Genomic DNA, 24,776 nt, shown 5'->3' with positions numbered 1-24,776 from the left:
TTCTGTTATGTTGCATGTGAGTCTTACTGTCCTAAACTGATACTGTGTGTGCCTCAGTTTCCCTGTGTGATGCACCAGTACTTAGGTGGTGGGAATTGGGTGTGTGATTTTGCTGAGGCACTCAGGGCAGGTAAGACTGCCTAGCTATTTGCACCTATGTAACTTGAGACCCAGGAGGTGGGGTGTGACCACGTGACAACTTTGGTCCAGGAAGTGAGACAAAGAGAAGGAGGAGGAGCATGAAGGGGGGTGTCAGGGTTCCCTCCCCACTCTGAACTCTGGGGTACAGATGTGGGGACCCGCATGAAAGACCCCCCTAAGCTTATATTCCACCATCTTAGGTTAAAAACTTCCCCAAGGCACAAATTCCTTTCCTTGTCCTTGGGCAGTATTGCTGCTACCACCAAGTGATTTAAACAAACATTCAGGGAAGGGCAACTTGGAGCCCTATCCCCCCAAAATACCCCCCAAACCCCTTCACCCCCTTTTCTGGGGAGGCTTTAGAATAATATACCAACCAATAGGTTAAACAAAGTGAGCACAGACCAAATCCCTGGTGTTTTAGGACACTGAAAATCAATCAGGTTCTTAAAAGAAGAATTTTATTATAAAGAAAAAAAGTAAAAGAAGCACCTCTGCAAAATCAGGATGGAAGACAACTTTACAGGGCAAATAAAAAGATTTAAAACACAGAGGATTGCCCTCTGATTTTGCTTCCCAGTTACAAAACAGAAGAGCTGGCTGTATTTTAAAGAATCCTTATTGAGGTTACAGGGACAAACCATTCTGCTGTGTAGAAAGAATAGTAAATATGGCAGGCGACCAGCTTGGCTTAACAGTGAAATCCTTGCTGATCTTCAACACAAAAAAGAAGCTTACAAGAAGTGGAAGATTGGACAAATGACCAGGGATGAGTATAAAAATATTGCTCGGGCATGCAGGAGTGAAATCAGGAAGGCCAAATAACACCTGGAGTTGCAGCTAGCAAGAGATGTTAAGAGTAACAAGAAGGGTTTCTTCAGGTATGTTGGCAACAAGAAGAAAGTCAAGGAAAGTGTGGGCCCCTTACTGAATGAGGGAGGCAACCTAGTGACAGAGGATGTGGAAAAAGCTAATGTACTCAATGCCTTTTTTGCCTCTGTCTTCACGAACAAGGTCAGCTCCCAGACTACTGCACTGGGCAGCACAGCATGGGGAGGAGGTAACCAGCCTGCTGTGGAGAAAGAAGTGGCTCGGGACTATTTAGAAAAGCCGGACGAGCACAAGTCCATGGGGCCGGATGCGTTGCATCCGAGAGTGCTAAAGGAGTTGGCGGATGTGATTACAGAGACATTGGCCATTATCTTTGAAAACTCATGGCGATGGGGGGAAGTCCCGGACGACTGGGAAAAGGCTAATGTAGTGCCCATCTTTAAAAAAGGGAAGAAGGAGGATCCTGGGAACTACAGGCCAGTCAGCCTCACCTCAGTCCCTGGAAAAATCATGGAGCAGGTCCTCAAGGAATCAATCCTGAAGCACTTAGAGGAGAGAAAAGTGATCAGGAACAGACAGCATGGATTCACCAAGGGCAAGTCGTGCCTGACTAATCTAATCGCCTTCTATGACGAGATAACTGGCTCTGTGGATGAGGGGAAAGCAGTGGATGTGTTGTTCCTTGACTTTAGCAAAGCTTTTGACACAGTCTCCCACAGTATTCTTGCCAGCAAGTTAAAGAAGTATGGGCTGGATGAATGGACTATGAGGTGGGTAGAAAGATGGCTAGATTGTCGGGCTCAACGGGTAGTGATCAATGGCTCCATGTCTAGTTGGCAGCCGGTATCAAGTGGAGTGCCCCAAGGGTCGGTCCTGGGGCCGGTTTTGTTCAATATCTTCATAAATGATCTGGAGGATGGTGTGGATTGCACCCGCAGCAAGTTTGCAGATGACACTAAACTGGGAGGAGAGGTAGACATGCTGGAGGGCAGTGATAGGATACAGAGGGACCTAGACAAATTAGAGGATTGGGCCAAAAGAAATCTGATGAGGTTCAACAAGGACAAGTGCAGAGTCCTGCACTTAGGACGGAAGAATCCCATGCACCGCAACAGACTAGGGACCGAGTGGCTGGGCAGCAGTTCTGCAGAAAAGGACCTAGGGGTTACAGTGGACGAGAAGCTGGATATGAGTCAACAGTGTGTCCTTGTTGCCAAGAAGGCCAATGGCATTTTGGGATGTATAAGTAGGGACATTGCCAGCAGATCAAGGGACGTGATCGTTCCCCTCTATTCGACACTGGTGAGGCCTCATCTGGAGTACTGTGTCCAGTTTTGGGCCCCACACTACAAGAAGGATGTGGAAAAATTGGAAAGAGTCCAGTGGAAGGCAACAAAAATGATTAGGGGTCTGGAACACATGACTTATGAGAGGCTGAGGGAACTGGGATTGTTTCGACTGCGGAAGAGAAGAATGAGGGGGGATTTGATAGCTGCTTTCAACTACCTGAAAGGGGGTTCCAAAGAGGATGGCTCTAGACTGTTCTCAGTGGTAGCAGATGACAGGACAAGGAGTAATGGTCTCAAGTTGCAGTGGGGGAGGTTTAGTTTGGATATTAGGAAAAGCTTTTTCACTAGGAGGGTGGTGAAGTACTGGAATGCATTACCTAGGGAGGTGGTGGAATCTCCTTCCTTAGAGGTTTTTAAGGTCAGACTTGACCAAGCCCTGGCTGGGATGATTTAGTCAGGGATTGGTCCTGCTTTGAGCAGGGGGTTGGACTAGATACCCCCTGAGGTCCCTTCCAACCCTGAGATTCTATGAGTCTAATGTCCCTTCTTAGAATCGGTGGGCGACGGCTGCCCCACTGTGGGGTGGTTTGTGGGTGACGTGTCTGTGCCACGCTGCAGCCCCGTCACCCCATTCATCATCCCCAGACTGGGGGGGTGCCGTTCAGATCAGGGGAGCCGTATCGGACACCTCCAAAGTGCCGTCCCCCTCCTCCCATTGGCCGGCGGCAGCCTTGGCCCTCTTCTTGTCCTTCTGGGTGATCTTCCCACCAACTCCCATGCCCACACCCCCGCCCACACACCCCCCGGCCACGGCGCCCGCCCCAACCCCAATGCCTGCTGCCCCCGACACACTGAGCGCCACAGCCGCTTCTGCACCCATGGCAGCAGCGGCAATTCCTGCACCAGCAACTCCGCCCACGGTTGCCAGGGCCAGCGCCCCCGCGCCCACGCCCGCCGCCGCGACAAGTTTCTTGAAGCGCTTCCCGTAGCTCTGCAGGAAGGTCTCGGCCTCCCGCATCAGCTCCTCCTCCAGCTCCGTCAGCTGGGCCTCTTTCTCCGGCGCCGGCTCCCGCATGTCCGTCCGGCACCGCCCCAGCAGCTGCCCGCGCCGCTCCGCGAACAGCTCCGCCATCTTGCCCGGCCGCACCTTGAGGCAGGCGACCATGTTCCGGGAGCCGCCGTCCTGCGCCCGCCGGGGGAGGAGACGGCCAAGAGCGTTAAAAAGGGCAAGCACGGCACAGCTCCATCCTAAGATTGGGGCCCACTTCACATGGGGCATTGCACAGACCTCCTCACCGTCCGAGATCAGGGCCCGGGTCGTACAGACAACCCTCAGCTGAGATCAGAGCTCCCACTGGGCCGGGCACAGCTCAGATTTCCTGCCCGAAACTGGCCCCCTCCCATGCGAGGTGCTGCACAGACCAACCCCCACCTGAATTTGGGGCCTCCATCATGCTGGATGCTGCACAGTCCTCAGGTTCGAGATTGGGCCCCCTCTTGTGCCAGGTTTGGAGTCTCCCGTCCGTGCAGCATCCCTGGGAGCTAGAGGTCTGAACTCTTATCTCTTACCACAAATCCCATAGCCTGCAGGGCTGGCCAGGAGGTTTCCCTTGGGTTCCCCTGGCTGGGGACAAAGCTGCCCCCTTGGACTCACCTTCTCCTTCAGAAACACAGTGTGGTCTGCGCGGGCCCTGTCCAGGACTCTCTGGTTGTGGAAGGTGTTGGCCATCTGTGCCAGGACGACAAGGCTGGGGTGAGCCGCAGTTTATGGGGCCCTGTCTCCACCTAGCAACTGCAGCTTCCACCGCAGCAACCTCAAGTAACAGAGAGACGCTGCTAGCTGGGGTGGCAGCTGCTTGGGGCTTCTGGTACCGCCAGCCTCCAGTTTGTTCCTCATGGCAGCCCAGCCTCCGCTCCCTTCCCACCCCGACCTGCACTTTGCATCTGCAGCACCTTCCTGTAGCCAAGGACTCTGCAAACCCCTCTCCCAGCCGGGCTCGGCCTGAGGCTGACACCCGACAGCGCATCAGTGACGCCGGCTCTCATGGGTCTGGTGGTGTTTGCGGGTTTTATCAATCTCCAGGAGGCAGGTGGTTTGGATGTGAATCTCAGCTCTTTTTTGGTGTGGAGAAGGAGTAGTGTTCTGGGCTGGGTTAAATCTTGTGGAGGAGCAATTGTTGGCCTGAGACCTGATCAGCCCCCACATATTGAACCACACTTGGGTGAAACTCAGGGATATCACCACTAAAATTGAAAAAAACCAACAACCCCCACCTCAGGAATGTCCCTGATGAGCGTTAGACCTCTGGAGGTGGTAAAGTAGAGATGCCCAGAGGCTGAGAAATTAGGGAAGATACAGAAGGAGACTCAACAAATGGTGAAATAAACTCTGACCAGTGTCTTATGCTGCCCTCCGCATAAACAGAGAAGGTCACAACTAAGTTACAATTTGGGAATGAAAGATAAAATGTAAAAAACTTGGGCAGGAAGGAGGACACATAGATGCCAGTGTGTAATAGGTTAAAATTTCTGTTATTTAGGAGTGTGGGATAATGTGATAGGTTTAGTCAATTTGAAGGAGGGAGCTAGTTTTACCTGTATAATGTAAATGAAAAACATTGCTCTTTGGAAAGCATTTCCGGATTGCAGTACAACATCAAACTGCAGGAACTCTGACCCCTCTGCACGAGCGTGATGGGTGTGGGCTCCGGGAACCCCCTGATGAGTGAATCCTGACTGGCCATGGGGTGAAATTTGTCTGTATGTTGGGAGTGGTGAGCATAAGGGATTTGCTCGGTATACGTGTTCTGTGTGTGTTGCTAATAAATAGATGTTTAGAGTAAAACTGCATAAGGCTCTTTCGCTGGGAAAAGGTACCGCAGACCCCTACAGCCCTGAGCCCCGAGGGGAAGGGCGGGTACTTAAATTGACCCGGTTTCTTCCTGAGCCCCGTGGGTACGGATAGGTTTGCCAGAAGCTGGGAATGGGTGAGAGGGGATGGATCAGTTGTTGATAACCTGTTCTGTTCACTCCCTCTGGGGCAATGGCCATTGGCCACTGTTGGAGGACAGGATTCTTGGCTAGATGGACCTTTGGTCCGACCCAGAATGGAAGCTCTTATGCTCTTATGTGTCTTACACCCCAAGTCCTTTGTAGGGAAAGGGTGAGGGTGCCTTAAATTGATGGGCTGATGCCTTCAGTCCTAGCTAGGGTATAGGCGGGGAGACCTAAATTGACTGGGTAACACAATGACTCCAGAACAGTCTCTGCTGTGGTGTTATTCTGGAGTGGTTTTTCGGGTGTAGTTATTCCAGAATAGCTAGGCCGGTCTATCCCCCCCAAGAACATAAGCTGCACCCCCCACCCCAATTTTCCTCTAGAAGGGGACCTGGTTAGCATCTGGCCCAGCCAATCTGAGGCTGACACCCAAGACAACTTTGCTGTCCATGCCTCTGGTTATGTCTACACTGCGATGTAAGCCCAGAGTTAGTAGGAATGGAGTTAGCAGCCCCTGGGGCTATTAACCTAGGGCTGGAGCGTCTACACTCATTTGACACCCCAGGTTAGGACTGGCTGAACCCTGGGTTCCAGCTTGGAGCTCCAACATCTACACTGTATTGTGCAGGCCTGAGTGCAACCTCCCATATCCCAGACTTCCTAGCACCCTCCCTAGCTGCTTCTGCCCTTTTCCCCTTTGGTGGTGGTGCAGCCTGGGAAAACTGGACTGTCCAGCAACCTTGACTGGCCAGAGGGGAAAGAAAGTCGGCCCTGTGGGATTGTGGGATACTCTGGGTGGCCTCCCAGAGCACAAGTCCAGCAGGGCTAAGGCTATGCTGCAAAGCAACAGGGCTTGAACCCAGCTCCTGGCTTGACTCAGGCTTGGACCCTCCATCGCTGGGCAGTCCTGGGACCCTGGCTGCCTGAATTCAGGATCACAATAGTGGATTTAGAGCCACCTTCCCCCATCTTGCCACATGTGCCTCCCATGATGGACTACAACCATGATGCCTGGCTTCCCCTCACCATAAAAGGATGTTGTGGTGCATTGTGGGAAATGTAGCTTGGCTGCCTCATTCTCCTCTATATGTCCAGCTCCCTGGTTGGACTAGAACTCCCATGGTGCACCGGGGCCATGATGCCAGGCTTCCCCTCACCAAACAAGGAGATGCTGGTGCATCATGGGAGATGAAGTCTAGTTGCTCCATTGTCCTCTGAGGCCAGGCTCATGGGAAGTGCCATCCAATCAGGATGCTCAACTGGGATGGGGAGCACCTGGCCCTTTAGGTTCCCCTGCTGGAGGCCCTGCAGTCCTAGCACACCCCACCCCAGGTAAAGGAGCAGTGAGGGTGGGTCCTCCAGGCCTGCCTAGAAAGGCTGCAGCAAAGCAGCCAATCAGGGTGTGGCAGGCTCAGTTAAAAGGAGCTACAGGGGCTGAGCAGGGCAATTGCTGGCTGGGATGGGAAGGGTAAAGAAAGACTAAAAGGCTGTGAGACTCCACAGGGAAAGAGACTGGGGAGAAGCCCTGCTCACACGGGGACAGGACTGGGAAACTGTCCAGGCACAGAGGCTTGAAAAGACCCTGATAAATCAAGACAGAGAAACTCTCCAGGCAAGGAGGCCTGGGGGAGACCCTGCTGAGAGAGGGAACAGAGAGAGAACCCAAGAGGGTGATGGGACAGAGTAGGAAGCACCCCAAGAAATGCAGCAGTAGCAATTAGGAAAGAAAGCAGCAGGTGGCTGCTACTTGCAGGGTCCCTGAGTTGGGACTCCGAGTAGTGAGCGAGCCCAGGTCCCCCACCGACCACTGGTGCAGTGGCCAAAGCCCTGAGAAGGGGGCAAGTTTAGTTTTGGAGCCTGAGAAAGGGGCTAGAGTTTAAAGAGGCCCAGAGATGCGGCTCAAGACCCCAGAGGGGGCCAACCATTTGTTGGACTGTGTTACCCGGGAAGAGGTTGCTTGGTGTGTCTTTAGACTATGTGTGACTTAGCCGGAGGGCTGAGGCACCCCTGACTATGGCAACCGGGGGAGGGATTCCTCAGTGGTTTGAGCATGGCCTGCTAAACCCTGGGTTGTGATTTCAATCCTTGAGGGGGCCATTTAGGGATCTGGGACAAAAAAAAAAAAAATCTGTCAGGGACTGTACTTGGTCCTGCTGTAAAGGCAGGGGACTGGACTCCATGTCCTTTCAAGGTCCCTTCCAGCTCTACGAGATAGGTATATCTCCATATTAAAACCGCAACAGGGGCACCCGGAAGAGAAAAAGGGAAGAATGCAGGATTGCACCCAGCTGACTGGAGGTGCTCATGAGAGCTGAGTGTCCCCCTGTTGCACCAACCCCTGGAGAAGAATGAGGCACGTGAGGAACATGAACTATGGGAGCCATGTCGGCAGCGTTGCCAGATGGAAACATTTGGGGGGGTTGTAGGAAACTCAATGGGCTCTGCACAAAAATCCCCACTTTGGGGCCAGCTCTGATAAACTGATGTCATTTACATAGGGCAGGTATGTCCCCATGCCTGGGGACAGACATGTTGATGTTATGGACCTCTGAACTGGACATGCATCCGTAGACTGGCCAAACCCTCCATCATCAGCCACCCTCAAGTCTAGTCAAATTCTTCTACCTTGGAGTCCAAGAACCTGAGATCTTTTCCCAGCCACCTCCAGTAGGATGGCCCCAGTTCCCAGCATCTCACCAGCCCTGGCATGGAAGGGGGAAAGGAGACACCCCACTATCAGGTCAGAGGCAGAGATGGTACCTGACAGGGAGAGGAGAAGCCGGAGCGATGTTTCTTCATCACATCAGATAAATTCTGCAAAGGAACCAAAAGAAATCATCACGTCACAGACTCTACAGGGCTTAGAAAGGCTGGGAACATGGGGACAGCTCGCCTGGCGCTGAGATGCAGCCACCTCTGAGGTGGGGCAGCTGGGGAATTGGGGGTATTGGGGTCATCACTGACAGCAAGGGGAGAGCATCCCCTTCCTGCTCCCTCCAGCACAGCCGGCCAGTCTCCACCTTTATCTTGGCAGCGAGTTGTGTCCCGGTCAGCACCTCCCAATGCCGGTCCCTCCGGACGTGTTGACCAGCCGTGCTCACCAGGGCGGTGACGTAGTCCCTCAGGCTCTTCCGGAATTTCTCACCCATGTCTGCAAAGGGGAGAGAGATGGACGATGGTGGAGGAATACAGGGCCTGTCTGATTCTCCTTTCTCTCTACCTGCCATGCACGGGCAGGATCACTCACATTGCTCTGCACAGGGCAGGGGGCTTAGAGCCGCTGTCCTGGGTCCATTACCTCTCAGCCTTCCCTCGCTCCCCAGCGCGATCCGCTCGCCAGGGAAGGGCATCAGGTAACAGCGGCTGCTGCTTCTCTTCAGCACTTCCAGGGCCTTGGGGTGTTTGCAAGGGGACCTCGCCTCCAGCTTCTGCCGAGACAGGGGGAATCGTTACATTCACACACAAAAACCTGTGTTAACATTAGCCAGACCTGCCAGGCAGTCAGAGAGGGTCTGGAGGAGCCCGGCCTCGTTTGCGGTAGGCATTGGAAGGGGGGCAGTGAACGAGACAGGGGACGGCAGGAAGAGAAAGGAGTGAGTCCCAGGGCTCAGCCTCCTCGCACCCCCTACCCCATTCCCAGTCTATCCAGATGCCTTGTCCCACCCTGCTCCTTTCCCTCCTCCTGCTCTGGCTTTTCTCCCCTCCACACTGCAATCAAGCAGCTTCCTCCTCCCGCCACCTGGGCTCACTGAGAGCATGGGAGAGACAGGAGGTCCCCTCTCAGTTCTGGTGCCTGGCCTGGAGCAGAAACTGCAGGGAAAGTCCAGCTTTGCTCCTGCAGCCCGAGGCTGGAGCGTGCTGGGTCGCTCTGTGGGGACGGGCCATGCTCAGTCTGGGCAGGATGTGGAGCTGGGAGGGGTGGAGCATGGTCTGTGTAGACGGACTCTGCCTGTGCCTGACACACTGGCCGCCACCCCCCCCAAACAAATTTAGAGTCCTTACTCTGCAGCGGGGAGGGCGGGGAGGATAGAGATGTTAAAAAAAAAAAAAAAGGAACATCAGAATTTTCTTTCAGTATTGCCAAACAACGTGGGGTTTTTTGCCTCATTCTCAGAAACAGCTGGAGGGAGCATCCGCGAATTGAGCTGGCGGCAGAGAACAAGCATGGAAAATTTCAGCCCAAACAGTTACAGTTTGGCAAAGTTATAAGCAACTTTAAAGGGGTCTTATAATGGGATTTGTCACACAACCATTACAAAGGGTGGGGTTACCAGCCCCTGAGAGGGGAAAGGCCCCGTGTCCAATTCCCTAACCCCTGAGCCAGCCAGTCCCCAACACTGGGTCTGGATCACAACTAGGCCCTGGGTCCCATTCCCCATCCCGCCCCCCAAGCCCCACACTCACCTGTCTGACGTGTCTCAGATGCTGCTCCCCACCCTGGGCTCCGAGGACCCGGGAGCTGCTCCAGTCCCGCACCAGTAGGTCCAGGTGCTGCAGGGGAGAGTTGAGGAGTGGGGGGGACACTGGGACATGGAGAAGGACAGTGTCTGCTGGGGAAACCTCAACCCCTCAGGAGTGGGGCTGGGGTGCAAGGGGCAGGAGCATGCTGTGGAGTGGAGGAGGGGTGCAGTGTGGGGATACATGGGGCAGAGCAGGTGATGGGGGAAAAGCCATCTCACCTGAATGGGCTCCAGTCCATAGGCCTCTCCCACCACTTCGGCCACCTGCACAAACATCTGCAGAGAGAAAAGAGGGACGGGGTGAGTCTGGGACCTGGGAGGTGTTTAGTTTGGGGGGAAATGATCCTGCCTGTGGACAGAAAGGGGCCTGATTACCCCCCACCCCCATACCTGAGCTTCTCCCTCTGCCCAGGGCAGAGAGCGACGCCCAGCGAGCGCAAAATGAATTGTGAGATGGACAGAGACGATTTCAGTGGGTCAGAGAGAAAGAAGCTGCACCCGGCCATGGGAGTGAGAGGGAGGCTGTGGGACAGGAGGGTCTGGCACGGGCGGGGAGGACTGTCAATGCACAACCCCTCCTCTATCCGGTTTCAGGGCTTTCTCCTTCTCTCAAGGTGCTCCATAGAGGTAAGGGAGGAATGCGGGGGGGGAGTCAGTGATCGAAATTTGGGGTCCTTTTACAAAGGGGTTCCACTCCACAAACACCCCATTGCCTCGGGCTGATGGACGCTTCCAACTTTCTTTGCACAGCCCCAGGGGTCAAACCACGGCTCTGCTCACGCCTTGAACAATGTCAGCACGTAGCATTTCCCTGAGCTCTGACTAGGCCTCCATATCTCTGCGTGAACCAGGTTTTTACCAATGACAGAACCCGGGGCAGCGAGGGCAGATAAAACCCTCCCAAGCCGACCCCTCCCCTGAACAGAGAATCCCCCCAGGGCTCAGTACAGGGGCAGGACACGCCATATACCACAGGTGGCAGTGATGTCGCTAAGGGTGCGACTGACAGAGGCTCGACCCAGTGGGGCTGGGGCTGGGGCTGGGTAAGAGGCTGGAGAGAAGAGAAAAGCAGTGCAGGGGGACAGAGCGACCGCCCCAGGACCTGGCCCCAGCAGCTTCCCACCAATGGCAGAGGGGAGGGAGGGGTCCTAACTTTGGCCCAGTGACCCACGCCGAATACCTGGGAGCAGAGAGCCAGGCTGGGCCGTGCAGTGACAGTGCTGACTCCAGAGGCCCACGTGACCGTGGGAGAGTCGGTTTCTCTCTCTGGGCCTCAGTTTCCCCACAGGAGCTATGGGGAGGGATAATAACGCTGTGGGCGTAATGGGAGAACCTGACCCGGCCACGTTCTGCACTGCCCGGCCTCACCTCCAGGTATTCGAGATCCGGGTCCTTCACCCGACAGCCAGTGTTCAGTATCTGCAGATAATCACGAGACAGACAGAGCTACAGCAACGAGCAGGGACGGCCGCCCCAGGCCCCTTCCCAGCCACGTCACCCGCTCCCTGCAGCACAGCGCCCCCTAGCGCCTCACTGGGGCATTGGGGCCGGCCCTGACCCCCGGGGAGAGCACCCCCCACTGAGCCTCCACCCTGCTCCCTGCAGCACAGCACCCCCCGGGGAGCCCCCCAACCTGGTAGGAGCTGAGCAGCATGGAAAAGGCGGAGAGTTTGATGCTGGTCTCCTTGTTGCTCTCAATGCCCATGGAGCCCTCGGTGTCGACCAGCAGCACGGCCACCTGGGAGCCAAGAGGGAAAGCCCCAGGTCAGCTCCCGGCTTTGTTCAGCCACCCACGGCCCCTCCGCCCCCAGAGCCTGCCCCCTGCTCAGCCCCTTTGGCCCCTGGCATCTCCTTCTCACCTTTCCCAGAAGTCCCCCAGGGTTAGCTCTTTACTTCTATCTCTTCTCCATTCCCCCCTGTTCTCTCTCCACCTGGTTCCCTTCTCCCAGCCCCCGCATAGCCTCCTCCCCCTTCCCTGTGCACCCCCAATGCCCCCAATTACCTTCCCCGCCTTGGCCGGGACCCAGAAGGGTTGACTCCATGCCCACACCCCGTTGGTGACTCGCTCCTCGTCCGCACGCCACTCGAACCCCTCCAGGGGCTCATCCTCCCGGCCCATCCATGACCCGTCCCTCGCGTCCTGCTGGGAGGGAACATGGTGGGGGAGAGGTCAGTGCAGCATGGGGGAGGAGAGTGACTGATACCCCCCTCCTACCCTGGGCTGCAAACCCTGGGAGGGGGGCAGGGGTTAATTGTGCAAATGTGGGGCAGGGAGGAATACGTGGTGAGGGGTGTGATCGTAATCGGATAGACAAACAGACCCACGGCTGTCTAGACGAGAGAGAGACACGCTGTGTTCCAGACAGGCCGACAGACGCGTTAGGGTCCAGCCAGGGCCCGAGCTAACTGGACATGGTGAGGGGCGAGCTGCCCACAGCCAAGTGTGCAGCTCTGAGCCTGCCAGCAGGGGGCAGGATAGGGCCGCTCACACCCACAGCTCACTCCTGCCCCGTTCACACTCACCAGGCTCTGGAGACGACGCAGCAGGCAGTTCAGCAGGAAGGATTTGCCCCGGCGCTGCTCCCCGATGATGGACACCAGGCAGACGGGGGCATCCCCCACCCCACCCTGCTCCAGGCAGCGGCTCAGGGCCTCCTCATCCAGGATCAGGTTCTCTTCCTCGTCCAGATGCACCAGCTGCACCGGGCGCCCCGGCTCCCGCTGAGCCCCCGGCCCCTGCTGCAGGGAGAGAGCAGGGTCAGAGCTGGGACCCCACCCTCCAAGAGAGACTGTCCCATGGCCCCCTGATAAGAGCCCCATGCCCCATTCCCACCCCCTTGAGCTAGCCAGTCCCCTGCACCAGAGCCCCGTGACCCTTCCCAAGCCCCAACCCAGTCAGTGCCCGAGATCAGAGCCCCGGTCCCCATTCCCACCCCCCCAAACCAGTCAGTCCCCCTGCCCTGGGGCTGCATCAGAGCCAGAACTCTCTGGAGGGGAAATACCCCTAGATTCTTGCTGGAACACATCAAGGGAGACTGTGCCAGGCTAGGGAAGACATATAAAGAAATGGAGGCTAAACTGATCTTCAGTGGGATGCTACCTGTCCCTGGAGGAGGAGAGCAAAGCCTAGACAAGATGCCGATAATCAACAGATGGCTCAGGCACTGGGACTAACGAGGGCTTGGGGATGTTCAACCACTGGGAGACGTTCACAGACAGACGACTGGTTATGGGACGGATGCCACCTGCGTGGGGAGGGAGATAGACTTCTTGGGTGGAGGTTGGGACAGCTGAGGAAAAGGGCTTTAAACTAGGAACCCTGGGAGATGCTCATGGAACCTCCAGGCCTGATTCTCACACTGAGCGGGAGGCAAATCAAGTAGGAGAGGGCGCAGCAATGGAGAAAGGAACGACAGAGAGAAGGAGAACGCACGAGAAGAAGATCAATAGTGCCAAGAGCACCTACACTAACAGTCAGGTGGCCGATACTGGCAGTAAAATGTCTGTACCTACCCGCGTGAGAAATCTGAGCAAAGCCAAGCAGAATCAGCAAGATGTCTGCTCAGCAATGCCAGGAGCCTGGGTGACAAAATGGAGGAAGTAGAACTATGGGTGTGGGACGGGAAAACAGATATTATCGGGTGAGCAGAACCATGGGGCAGAAACAGCCATGGCTGGTGTCAAGGTTCCTCCCCCACTCTGACCTCTAGGGTACAGATGTGGGGACCTGCATGAAAACCTCCTAAGCTTACTTTTACCAGCTTAGGTTAAAACTTCCCCAAGGTACAAATTAATTTTACCCTTTGCCCTTGGATTTCTACTGCCATCACCAAACTTTATCTGGGTTCACTGGGAAACGTAGTTTGGACATGTCTTTCCCCCCAAAATCCTCCCAACCCTTGCACCCCACTTCCTGGGGAAGGTTTGGTAAAAATCCTCACCAATTTACATAGGTGACCACAGACCCAAACCCTTGGATCTTAGAACAATGAAAAAGCATTCAGTTTTCTTACAAGAAGACTTTTAATAGAAGTAAAGGAATCACCTCTGTAAAATCAGGATGGTAGATACCTTACAGGGGAATTAGGTTCAAAACAGAGAGAATCCCTCCAGGCAAAACCTTAAGTTACAAAAAAGACACACAGACAGGAATAGTCATTCTATTCAGCACAGCTCTTTTCTCAGCCATTTAAAGAAATCATAATCTAACACATACCTAGCTAGATTACTTACTAAAAGTTCTAAGACTCCATTCCAGTTCTGTCCCCAGCAAAAGCAGCATACAGACAGCCCCAGACCCTTTCTTTTTCTCCCTCCTCCCAGCTTTTGAAAGTATCTTGTCTCCTCATTGGTCATTTTGGTCAGGTGCCAACGAGGTTACCTTTAGCTTCTTAACCCTTTCCAGGTGAGAAGATTTTTCCTCTGGCCAGGAGGGATTTTAAAGGGGTTTACCCTTTCCTTTATATCCATGACAGCTGGATTACAGGAAAAAAAGTAGAAAGGCAGAGGTGGTGGAGTAGCATTGTCTGCTCATGACGAGGTGGAGTGGAAAGAAACGAGAAGGGATGGAATGGATAAAACAGAATCAGTTTCTGTCAAAATTTCTGTGGGGAAGAAAGCTACCAGAGGCCCCCAGGGACAGTGCTTCGGGTCTGCTACAGACCCCCAGAATCTGGTTTGGGGGTGGATAGAAACCCCATGGATAGTTTGAATGAAATAAATACCACTGGGAATTGTGTGATTATGGGAGACTTTCGTTTTCCAGACAGAGATTGGGGGAGAAGAGCTACTAATAATGGTAGGGCTTGGATATTTTTGTATGTGACGGCTGACAGATTTCTTCACCAAGTAGTCACCGAAGCAACAAGAAGTGAGATCAGTTTAGATTTAGTATTGGTAAGTAGCGAGGACCGCACTGAAGAACTAGCTGTGAAGGATAGCCTTGGTTCGAGTGATCATGAGCTATTCAGGTTAAATTAAATGGAAGGATAAAGGAAATCAGGTTGGCAGCCGGGGGTCCTGGATTTCAAAAGGCCAAACTGTAAAACATTAAGGGAATTGGGGAAGTGGATGGCCTGCAAACCTCAAGGATCTGGATGTGGAAGAGACTTGGAATTACTTTAAGTGAAAATTGCAGAAACTCTCTGGAGTCTGCATCCAGAAAGAATCCCATAGGGAAGGGTTGCCGACCAAACTGGATGAACCAGGATCTCAAAGAGAAATTAAGAGAAAGCAGAAAGCCTATGAGGAATGGAAGATGGGATGGATCAGCAAGGAAAGCTGCCTCCTGGAGGTCAGAAAGTGGAGAGAAAATTGAGAACTGCCAAAGGCCTAGCAGAATTAGACCGTGCAAAGGGAATTGAAACAAACACTAAAAGGTTAATTAGCCTTATAAATAAAAAGAAAACAAGGAAAGAAGAAGTGGGACCGCTAAGCGCTGAGGGTGGGGTGGAGATTACAGATATAGGTGTAAGCAGAGGTTGAATGAGGACTCCCCTGACATCGGGTGGTGAGCTGTGGAAAAGGACTTCAGGAGCTGATCTCCTTTGGATGGGCACACCCACCCTGCCTAGGTGCTCAGCATGATGGGATTGCTTGCCCAAATGGTCACCTTTGGCTGGTGTTGGATCCCCAGTCTCCTTGTCATTGGGGCATGAAGGGCAGCAGAACTGTACCTGGCCGACCCCGATGGAACACGCACACACTCACACTCACACTCACACACACATGTATGTGTGTTGTGGGCCTTGCCTAAGGGTCCCAAACACCACTTGTCCCTTCCTCTCTCCACTGTGTAATAACAGAGCTAAGTGAGACTCAGTTGAGAGTCTTGTTACAGGCTGCAGAGCTGAAATCGCTGATACCTAGGTCAATGTATTAGATCTGCTTTGGGACAGTGTCTCTGATGCAAGACCCTGCCCAGTGTGCCCCAGCCGTCAGGCTCCCCCACGAACAGCTGAAATCACTGAGAGCTGTGTGAAGTGGGGGGCCCAGAAGTCAGCTTGGTGTGGCCAGCAGGGCGGCTGGCGGAGAGGGGTGGCAAGCGGCCAGCAGGGCGGCTGGAAGAGAGGGCCAGAGAGCAGAGCCCCACAGAGAGGCACGGCAATTGGCGATAGGGGTGACAAGCGAGTGCCCGAGCCGCGGAGCGAGTAATGTGCCTCCTTCTCTCCCCCGTCCCGTTTTCACCTAGGGTGGGAGGTGAACCCTGCAGATGCACCTGTGAACTCTGGGGCTGCACTGGCCAAGGACAGCAACTGTGAATGGGGTGCAGAGAAGGGACGGGCACGTTAAAGGGAATTTTGGGTTGCTGGCTTAAGACCCTGCAGGAAAAGGGCACTGCCCAACCTACTTGGGGTGGGTCTTTTGCTCATGGTTTATGTTTATGAACCCTGTTTGTGGTGTTTTCCCAAATTAATGCCGAGGTACTTCCCTCCTTTTATTCAAAGTTTCTTTTCTACACTCAGACTCTGTGCTTGCAAGTGGGGAAGTTTTGCCTCTGAGAGGCTCCCAAGGGTGGTGTGTAAATTTCTCAGGTCACTGGGTGGGGGCTCGTGCCAGTTCTGTGTTATGTTGTTGAAAAGAAACCCCTAGATATTGAACCGGGCCCTGGTTGCTGCTGGCTCCACCTGGAAGAAGGGTTACATGGGTTTGGCCCAACAGCTAAACAAATATCTTGCCTCCATTTTTAATAAGCTTATAGAGATGCTTGTGGCAAGATGGCTAATGAGAACAAGAATACGGGAGTAGAAATTGTCACTGAATTGGCTGAAATGGAAGCCAAATTCAAACAGCTTAATGGGACCAAACTGGGGGGGTCTGGACCATCTCCACCAAAGAATATTAAAGAAACTGGCACACAAAATTGCAAGCCCAATAGCAAGGATTTGTAATTAATCTGTAAAAGTCAGGGCTTGTATCCCATGATGGGAGAATGGCTAATATAGTACCTATATTTAAGAAGGGGGAAAAAAGTGACCAAGGAAACCACAGGTCCATGAGTTTGACCTCAATTGTATGCACGGTCTTGGACCAAGGTTTGAAAGAGACAGTAGTTAAGGACATATAGATAGATGGTAATTGGCATAAAATACATTCTGGCTTTACAAAAGGTAGATCATGCCAAACCAACCTGATCTCTCGCCTTGAGAAGATAACTGATTTTCTAGACAAAGGAAACGCAGTTGATCTAATCTGCGTGGATTTCAGTAAGGCGTTTGATACAGTGCCACATGGTAAATTAAATTGGAGAAGATGGGAATTAAGATGAGAATCGAAAGGTGGGTAAGGAGAGGTTAAAAGGGAGACTACAATGGGTCAAACTGAACGGTGAACTGTCAGGCTGGTGGGAGGTTACTAGTGGAGTTCCTCGGGGATCGGTCTTGGGACCAATCTTATTTAACATTTTCATTAATGACCTAGGCACAAAGAGTGGGAGTGTGCTGATCAAATTTTGGGATGACCCACAGCTGGGAGGTATTGCCAGTACGGAGGAGGACCGGAATATCATACAGACGATCTGGACAACCTTGAAAACTGGAATAATAAAAATGTATAGTGAAAAGTGCAAGGTCATGCATTTTGGGACTAACAACAAGAATTTGTGCTACAAGGTGGGGACATCTCAGTTGGAAGCGACAGAGGAGGAGAAAGACCTGGGTTTATTGGCTGATGACTGGATGACTATGAGCCGCCAATGGGATGTGGCCGTGAAAAAGGCTGATGCAACCCTAGGATGTACCAGGTGAGGTACTGTATTTCCATCAGAGACAGGAAGTGTTATTGCCATGATACAAGGCACTGGTGAGCCCCCATCTGGAGCAGAGTGTGCAGTTCTGGTCTCCCACGTTTAAGAAAGATGAATTCAAACTGGAACAGGTAGAGAGAAGGGCTACTAGGATCATTCTACGACTGGAAAACCTGCCTTAGAAGAGGAGACTCAAAGAGCTCGGCTTGTTTAGCCGAACCAAAAGAAAGCTGAGGGGAGCTATGACTGCACTCTAGAAACACAACAGAGGGATAAATACCAGGGAGGGAGGGGAGTGATTTAAGTTAAGCACCAACCTTGACACAAGAACAAATGGCTATAAATTGGCCAGCAACAAGTTTAGCCTTGAAATTAGACAACAGTTTCCAACCATCGGAGGAGTGAAGTTCTGGAACAGCCTCCCAAGGGGAACAAAAAACCTAACTGGATTCAAGACTGAGCGTGACAAGTTTATGGAGGGGATGGTATGATGAGGTTGTCTACAAAGGCATATGGCTCATGTGTGAAGGCTCGTACCAAATATCCCCAAGGGCCAGTGATGGGACACTAGATGGGGAGGGCTCTGAGTTACTATAAGCAATTCTTTCCCAGGTGTCGGGCTGGTGGGTCTCCCCCAAATGCTCAGGGTTTAGCTGATCATCATATTTGGGGTGGGGAAGGAATTTTCCCACCGGTCGGATTGGCAGAGACCTGGGGCGGGGGGGTTGCCTTCCCCTGCAGCATGGGGCACGGGTCACTTGCAGGTTTGAACTAGAGTAAATGGTGGAGTCTCTGTAACTTGGAGTCTTTTGATCATGATTTGAGGACATCAGTAATTCAGCCAGAGGTTCGGGGTCTATTATAGGAGCGAGTAGATGAGGTTCTGTGGCCTGCAATGTACAGGAGTTCAGACTAGATGATCATGATGGGCCTTTCTGGCCTACCAGTCTATGAGTCTGTGTGTCCCATTCCTCACCCTTCTGAGACAGTCAGTTCCCACCCTGGGCCCAGATCAGGGCTGGTGCCCTCTAAAGGGGGAAGACCCCATGTCCCATCCCCTGCCGCCATGAGTCAGCCAGTCCCTGCCCTGTGGCTGGATTGGGCCCAGCATCCCCTACGAGAGAAACCTCCTTTTCCCCTTATCCGGCCTGTCTGGTCTCACCGACTCAGTCTCTTCCTGCAGAGGCTTGGTGGTTTTCTCAGCTCGGTTTTTGATGCGTGTGTCTGGGATCATCCTATCCCCGGAGCAGGGAGCCCGGCACTCCGGGCAGCGGTGCCCCTGGGCTGAGATCTGGCTCCAGTGAGTCGAGAGGCAGCCCCGGCAGAAGTTGTGGCAACACTCGATGCAGAAAAGGACCTAGGGGTGACAGTGGACGAGAAGCTGGATATGAGTCGACAGTGTGCCCTTGTTCTCAAGAAGGCCAATGGCGTTTTGGGCTGTATAAGTAGGGGCATAGCCAGCAGATCGAGGGACGTGATTGTTCCCCTCTATTCGACATTGGTGAGGCCTCATCTGGAGTACTGTGTCCAGTTTTGGGCCCCACACTACAAGAAGGATGTGGAAAAATTGGAAAGAGTCCAGCGGAGGGCAACAAAAATGATTAGGGGACTGGAACACATGACTTATGAGGAGAGGCTGAGGGAACTGGGATTGTTTAATCTACAGAAGAGAAGAATGAGGGGGGATTTGATAGCTGCTTTCAACTACCTGAGAGGCGGTTCCAAAGAGGATGGCTCTAGACTGTTCTCAGTGGTAGCAGATGACAGAACAAGGAGTAATGGTCTCAAGTTGCAGTGGGGGAGGTTTAGGTTGGATATTAGGAAAAACTTTTTCACTAGGAGGGTGGTGAAGCGTTACCTAGGGAGGTGGTGGAATCTCCTTCCCTAGAAGTTTTTAAGGTCAGGCTTGACAAAGCCCTGGCTGGGATGATTTAGTCGGGGATCGGTCCTGCTTTGAGCAGGGGGTCGGACTAGATGACCTCTTGAGGTCCCTTCCAACCCTGATAGTCTATGATGGAGACGGGGTCACTCAAGACGTCCCAGCAGATGGAGCAGGTGACGTCCTCCCGGAGTTGCTCCATCCCCCTGATCCCGCAGGCCTGGGGAGATCCACTGGGTCAAGAGCTAGCACATGGGAACACCAGGGCTAAGATGCTACCGCAGAGGGGCTGGGAGCCAGGACTCCTGGGCTCTATTGTTAGTTTTCACCATTTGGCTGGGTAAGTTTCCAATCACGGTTGTGCGCTGGCCACTCCCATTTTGGGGCAGGGCTGGCAAGTGCCTCTCTGCTCTTGGGGTTTTGGGTTGCTTGGGGTCCGGGAGTGCAGCACCCTGAACTCTGATGGGAATGACACAGCCGTTCCTGCCCCCTGAGCTCACCCCTCTGGAAACACCCGACCCTCTCGGACATGGGCTCAGCCGTGGGGTGAGACTCTCAGAGCCACCCCGGGCGTCTGCCAGCCCAGCCAGCCAAGGGGCCGTGGAAAATCCTGCTGCCGTTGCTTCTGTTGTTATTAAAAGGGGCTGCCTTGGGCATCCTGAATCCCACCGCTTCCCCCCCAGCTCACAGGACACTCCCCAGGCATTAGCTGCAGGCAGGGAGAGGGGACTGAAGGAAGGTCACCAGAGAGGATCTGGGCACAGAGACAAGCAGCCTTGATGGCCAGAGCCAGCCCTGCTCTGCCACATGGTGAATCTCAGAGCGTCCTGCTTCTGAGAAAGCGCACAGCTAAGAGAGTTGAGGGTAACTCCCAGCTGCCACCCACAGCCCCCTGCTATCCCACCCCTGGGTCCCTCACCCAGCTCTGCCAGTGCCCCTCACTCCCAACCCGCAGCCCCCTGCTAGCCCACCCCTGGGCTCCCCCTCAGCCAGCTCTGTTCCTGTATCTCACCCTGGTGAACAGACGCGAGCACAGACTCCGAGGTTAATTCGCCGTTTGTCTCTGACTTTTCCCCTCTGCCTCCCTGGCTCTCTGCAAGTCTCTCTGCAGAGTGACGGGCTGGCCACTCCCCACTCAGTTTCATTTTCAGAGTCTGGGTTCGGTCACTGGATACCGTGGGCATGACTGAGGGCTTTCCCTAGAGCCCTTTGCCAAGGGGGCGCTTGTGTAAGCGGGGGAATGGTCCCACGATTGGGGAGAACTTTCCTGGCTTCTGCAGGGCCCCGGTGGAATCGGACAGGGAAAGGATCCTAGTCCTCACCCTATATCCCTTCAACCGGAGGCCTGCCTGCCCTCGAGGGCTCCCCTTCCCCTCTCCCACGCGCCAGAGTTCTCGTAACCCCACAGAGCTGGGCCCAGAGGTCCTGGGGGGCTCGACCCCCAATCTTGTCACGGTCACTTAGGGCAAGGGCCAGGGTGTCCCCACTCCAGGGTGCTCGCTCCACAAAAGCCACTTCCCTGGCCCACTGTCCCTGCAGTAAGTTCAGACCAAATACAATTTATTAAAACAGCAAGAAACAATAAGGAAAAGCAGGTAAAGTGAGACAGGTTAAAGGAGCAAGGGGCCCCGCCCTGTGGGCATGGGGACACCACACACATCTGTCTCTGGGGCGTAAGGAAAGGTCAGCGTCTGTTCCTCACCCATCCCAGGCCTCCCCGCTCTTCCTGCACTGCGGTGACACCGGGGTCAGACACGGCTCTGGCCCCGGCTACACCCCCGCAGGCTGCAGGTGGCAGGACCCTTCTCCCCAGCATCAGCCCCCGATCTGGGTCACGCCCCCCACCCCCGAGTCGGGCCTTCTGCTCCCTTCCCCCCTCGCTCTCCTCAGCTGCTTGGCTCTGGTGTGGTGTCGCATGGCTCTGCCCCCCGATCCCAGCTCTGGGCCCACGGCTCCCGCTGTAGCTCAGCCCTGGCTCCTTGTCAGCACGGCTGGTCTGCCCTGCCCCAGCTCCAGCTCCCCAGCACTGCCCTCAGCCCAGCTTCGGCTGCTGCTGTCCCCTTAACTCTGCCCTTCTCTGCCCCAGGCAGCCCCAGCTCACTCGGAGGAGGGGTCCCTGGGCTCCTGACTCCCTCATTGGCCTGCTGCCCTGTCCATCAGGCTCACCGGGAGCATTTGCATCACCCCATTGGCCCTGGGGACTGTCAGTCTCGGGATCCTGAGTTCTCTTCAGCCCTGCCCCTTTCTCCTGAGCTTCCGTGAGGGAACAACAGCCCCCTTCCATTTATCTCCATTTCCATGTCAGGAACAGAGCATGAGCTTTTCTTTAGATGCAGAGACATCCCAGGTCACCCAGTGTCAGCGAGTGTGGGGGAGTCAGGGCTCTGCACCCCCACTTCCTGCGATTCCCCGGGACTCTCAGCCAGCCAGGAGCACAGAAGGTTTATTAGACGACAGGAACACAGTCCCAAACAGAGCTTGTAGGTGCAGAGAACAGGACCCCTCCGTCAGGTCCCTTTTGGGGGGTGGGGAGCCTGGACCCAGGTTCTGGGCCTCCCCCTGTCTCCCCAGCTATCTCCAAACTGAAAACCCCCCAATTCTAGGTCATCTATGTTGAAACTAGGGAAGATCCCTCTCAAGATCCAGCTGGTCTGAGGAAATGGAGAGATGCACCGAATGGCAGCTTGGCCCAAACTGTGAAGAAATCAAGCTCACCCACAAAGGGTCCTCCAACCGTCCAAGCAAGATGGACAATGCTTGTTGGAGAATCAATTCTCAGAAGAATTGGAAGAAGATTCTACAAAGGGACAGGCAGACAACAGAACCACTGGCTAGGAACGTGGTGTAGGGTGGAGGGGTTTGGTTTTGTGGAACATTGGTCCACCGTCTATAGTGAGAGGGGGCTATTCAGTTTGGAAGTCCTCCATCTTTGCGGAATGGGGACCAATCTGCTCTGGGACAGACTGGCTAGAAGTGTCAGGAGGGGGTTACACTAATAGCAAACAGGGAAGGTAAAAAGAGGGAAGACAAGAGCACTCCGCTAGCTCTGAAACTGAGATGTTCAGAACAAAGGACAAGAAACCAAAGGACTGCTAAAGAGAAAAAATTCTTTAGTTGCCTGTGCCCCAATGCTAGGAGCCTGCATAATAAACAAGAGGAATTGGAATTGTTCATTTATAATTCTATCTGAAAGCTGTTGGAATGAATGACACAATAGTAATGCTAAAATCAACCGAGGAAGGAGCAAGTGGGGAAAAGGGGCGGGGGAGGAGCACTCTACCTTTAATATGGCATTATCTGTTTCTGCGTCACTCATGGCTCAGAAGAAAATTGATTTTGAATGTTTATGGATTAAAGTCCTTATAGATAAAAGCACAAGATAGGGTACTAGTTGGCATCTGCTACAGCCACCAAAGCACACTAGGGAACAGGACAACTGCTTCCTTATGGGGAAGGAATGTGTAGGAAAAAACACTGTGTGATCATGGGGGACTTCAGTGTGAGTGGCATATGCTGGAGGTCTCCCACTGCCAGGACTAAAACATCCTTGGAATGTCTGAACATAACAGAAGACGATTTCCTAACTCAAAAAGTGTTGGGGCCAGCATGGGTGAATTCTGTGTTAGACTTTGTCCTAATAGATAAAGAGAAATGGATCGCAAGAACTAAACGTTAATGGTTATTGATGACTTGATCACATTTCTAATGTGCGAGCGGAATAAAGTCCAGAGCAGTAATAGTGCTTTAATAGGGCCAATTTCACAAAGCTAAAACAAATTATGAGCCAAATCAACTGGGAGGAAAAATTTAATCAGAAAAACGTGAATGATGATTGGGAATCGTTTAAGCAACGTGAATGATAATTGGGAATTGTTTAAGATTCCCAAAAAGCCACAATACCACAACTGAGGAAGAAGGTTGTACTAGTTAACAAACTGACCTGGTTTAGAGGGGAAGTGAAGGCACCTGTAAAAATAATATCTAACATTTGGAAGAAAGGGGAAGGTGATAGTAATGAATATCCCACATGACAGTCTGATTAAAAAATTCTCATGCCACACATTAAATGGATTAAAAATTGGGCTACTGTTAAGCCTCAAAATGTGACTGTAAATGGGGAATTATCACTGAGCTGGGCTATTTCAGGTGGCATCCCACAAGGATCTGGTTTGGGCCCTACAGTATTTAACATTTTTATCAATGATCTGGAAGAAAACATAAAATCATCCCTGAGAAAGTTTGCTGATGACACAAAATTTGGGGACATGGTAAATAATGAAGAGGACAGGTCACTGATTCATAGGGTATGTCTACGCTACGAAATTAAGTCGAATTTATAGAAGTCGGTTTTTTAGAAATCGGTTTTGTATATTCGAGTGTGTGTGTCCCCACAGAAAATGCTCTAAGTGCATTAAGTGCATTAACTCGGCGGAGCGCTTCCACAGTACCGAGGCTAGAGTCGACTTCCGGAGCGTTGCACTGTGGGTGGCTATCCCACAGTTCCCGCACTCTCCGCTGCCCATTGGAATTCTGGGTTGAGATCCCAATGCCTGATGGGGCTAAAACATTGTCGCGGGTGGTTCTGGGTACATATCGTCAGGCCCCCGTTCCGTCCCTCCCTCCGTGAAAGCAAGGGCAGACAATCGTTTCGCGCCTTTTTTCCTGAGTTACCTGTGCAGACGCCATACCACGGCAAGCTCAGGTAACCGTCACCGTATGTCTCCTGGGTGCTGGCAGACGCGGTACGGCATTGCTACACAGTAACAGCAACCCCTTGCCTTGTGGCAGCAGACGGTGCAGTACGACTGGTAGCCATCATCGTCATGTCCGAGGTGCTCCTGGCCGCGTCATCCGGGAGCGCCTGGACAGACATGGGCACAGGGACTAAATTTGGAGTGACTTGATCAAGTCATTCTCTAGTCCTGCAGTCAGTCCTATTGAACCGTCTTATGGTGAGCAGGCAGGCGATATGGATTGCTAGCAGTTGTATTGTACCATCTTCTGCCAGGCAGGCAAGAGATGAGGATGGCATGCAGTCCTTCTGCACCATCTGCTGCCAGTCAAAGATGTAAAAGATAGATGGAGTGAATCAAAACAAGAAATAGACCAGATTTGTTTTGTACTCATTTGCTTTCCCCGTCTAGGGGACTCATTTCTCTAGGTCACACTGCAGTCACTCACAGGGAAGGCAGCGAGGTAAATCTAGCCACGTACCAATCAGAGGCCAGACTAACCTCCTTGTTCCAATAAGAACAATAACTTAGGTGCACCATTTCTTATTGGAACCCTCCGTGGAGTCCTGCCTGAAATACTCCTTGATGTAAAGACACCCCCTTTGTTGATTTTAGCTCCCTGAAGCCAACCCTGTAAGCTGTGTCATCAGTCGCCCCTCCCTCCGTCAGAGCAACGGCAGACAATCGTTCCGCGCCTTTTTT

The 24,776-nt window shown here is 53.2% G+C and overlaps 1 protein-coding gene across 1 annotated transcript; it reads right to left on the bottom strand.

The window, feature by feature from the left end:
* Positions 1–2,922: 2,922 nt before the first annotated feature.
* LOC311521784 (RING finger protein 112-like) lies at positions 2,923–19,543 on the bottom strand (the record flags this gene model as incomplete). Its single annotated transcript, XM_084630366.1, has 13 exons — positions 2,923–3,444; positions 3,916–3,990; positions 8,019–8,072; positions 8,279–8,409; positions 8,557–8,686; positions 9,663–9,749; positions 9,938–9,994; positions 11,087–11,137; positions 11,352–11,456; positions 11,721–11,858; positions 12,242–12,457; positions 18,625–18,819; positions 19,484–19,543. 13 exons carry the CDS (start codon positions 19,541–19,543, stop codon positions 2,923–2,925), a joined length of 1,821 nt encoding a protein of 606 aa, XP_084486492.1.
* Between the last annotated feature and the right edge of the window lie 5,233 nt (positions 19,544–24,776).

The sequence above is a fragment of the Lepidochelys olivacea genome (assembly GCF_965140295.1).
Source record: "Lepidochelys olivacea isolate rLepOli2 genome assembly, chromosome: 6".
Lineage (NCBI taxonomy): Eukaryota > Metazoa > Chordata > Testudines > Cheloniidae > Lepidochelys > Lepidochelys olivacea.
The sequence above is the reverse complement of the archived record's forward strand: the minus strand, read 5'-3'. Positions and strand labels throughout refer to the sequence as shown.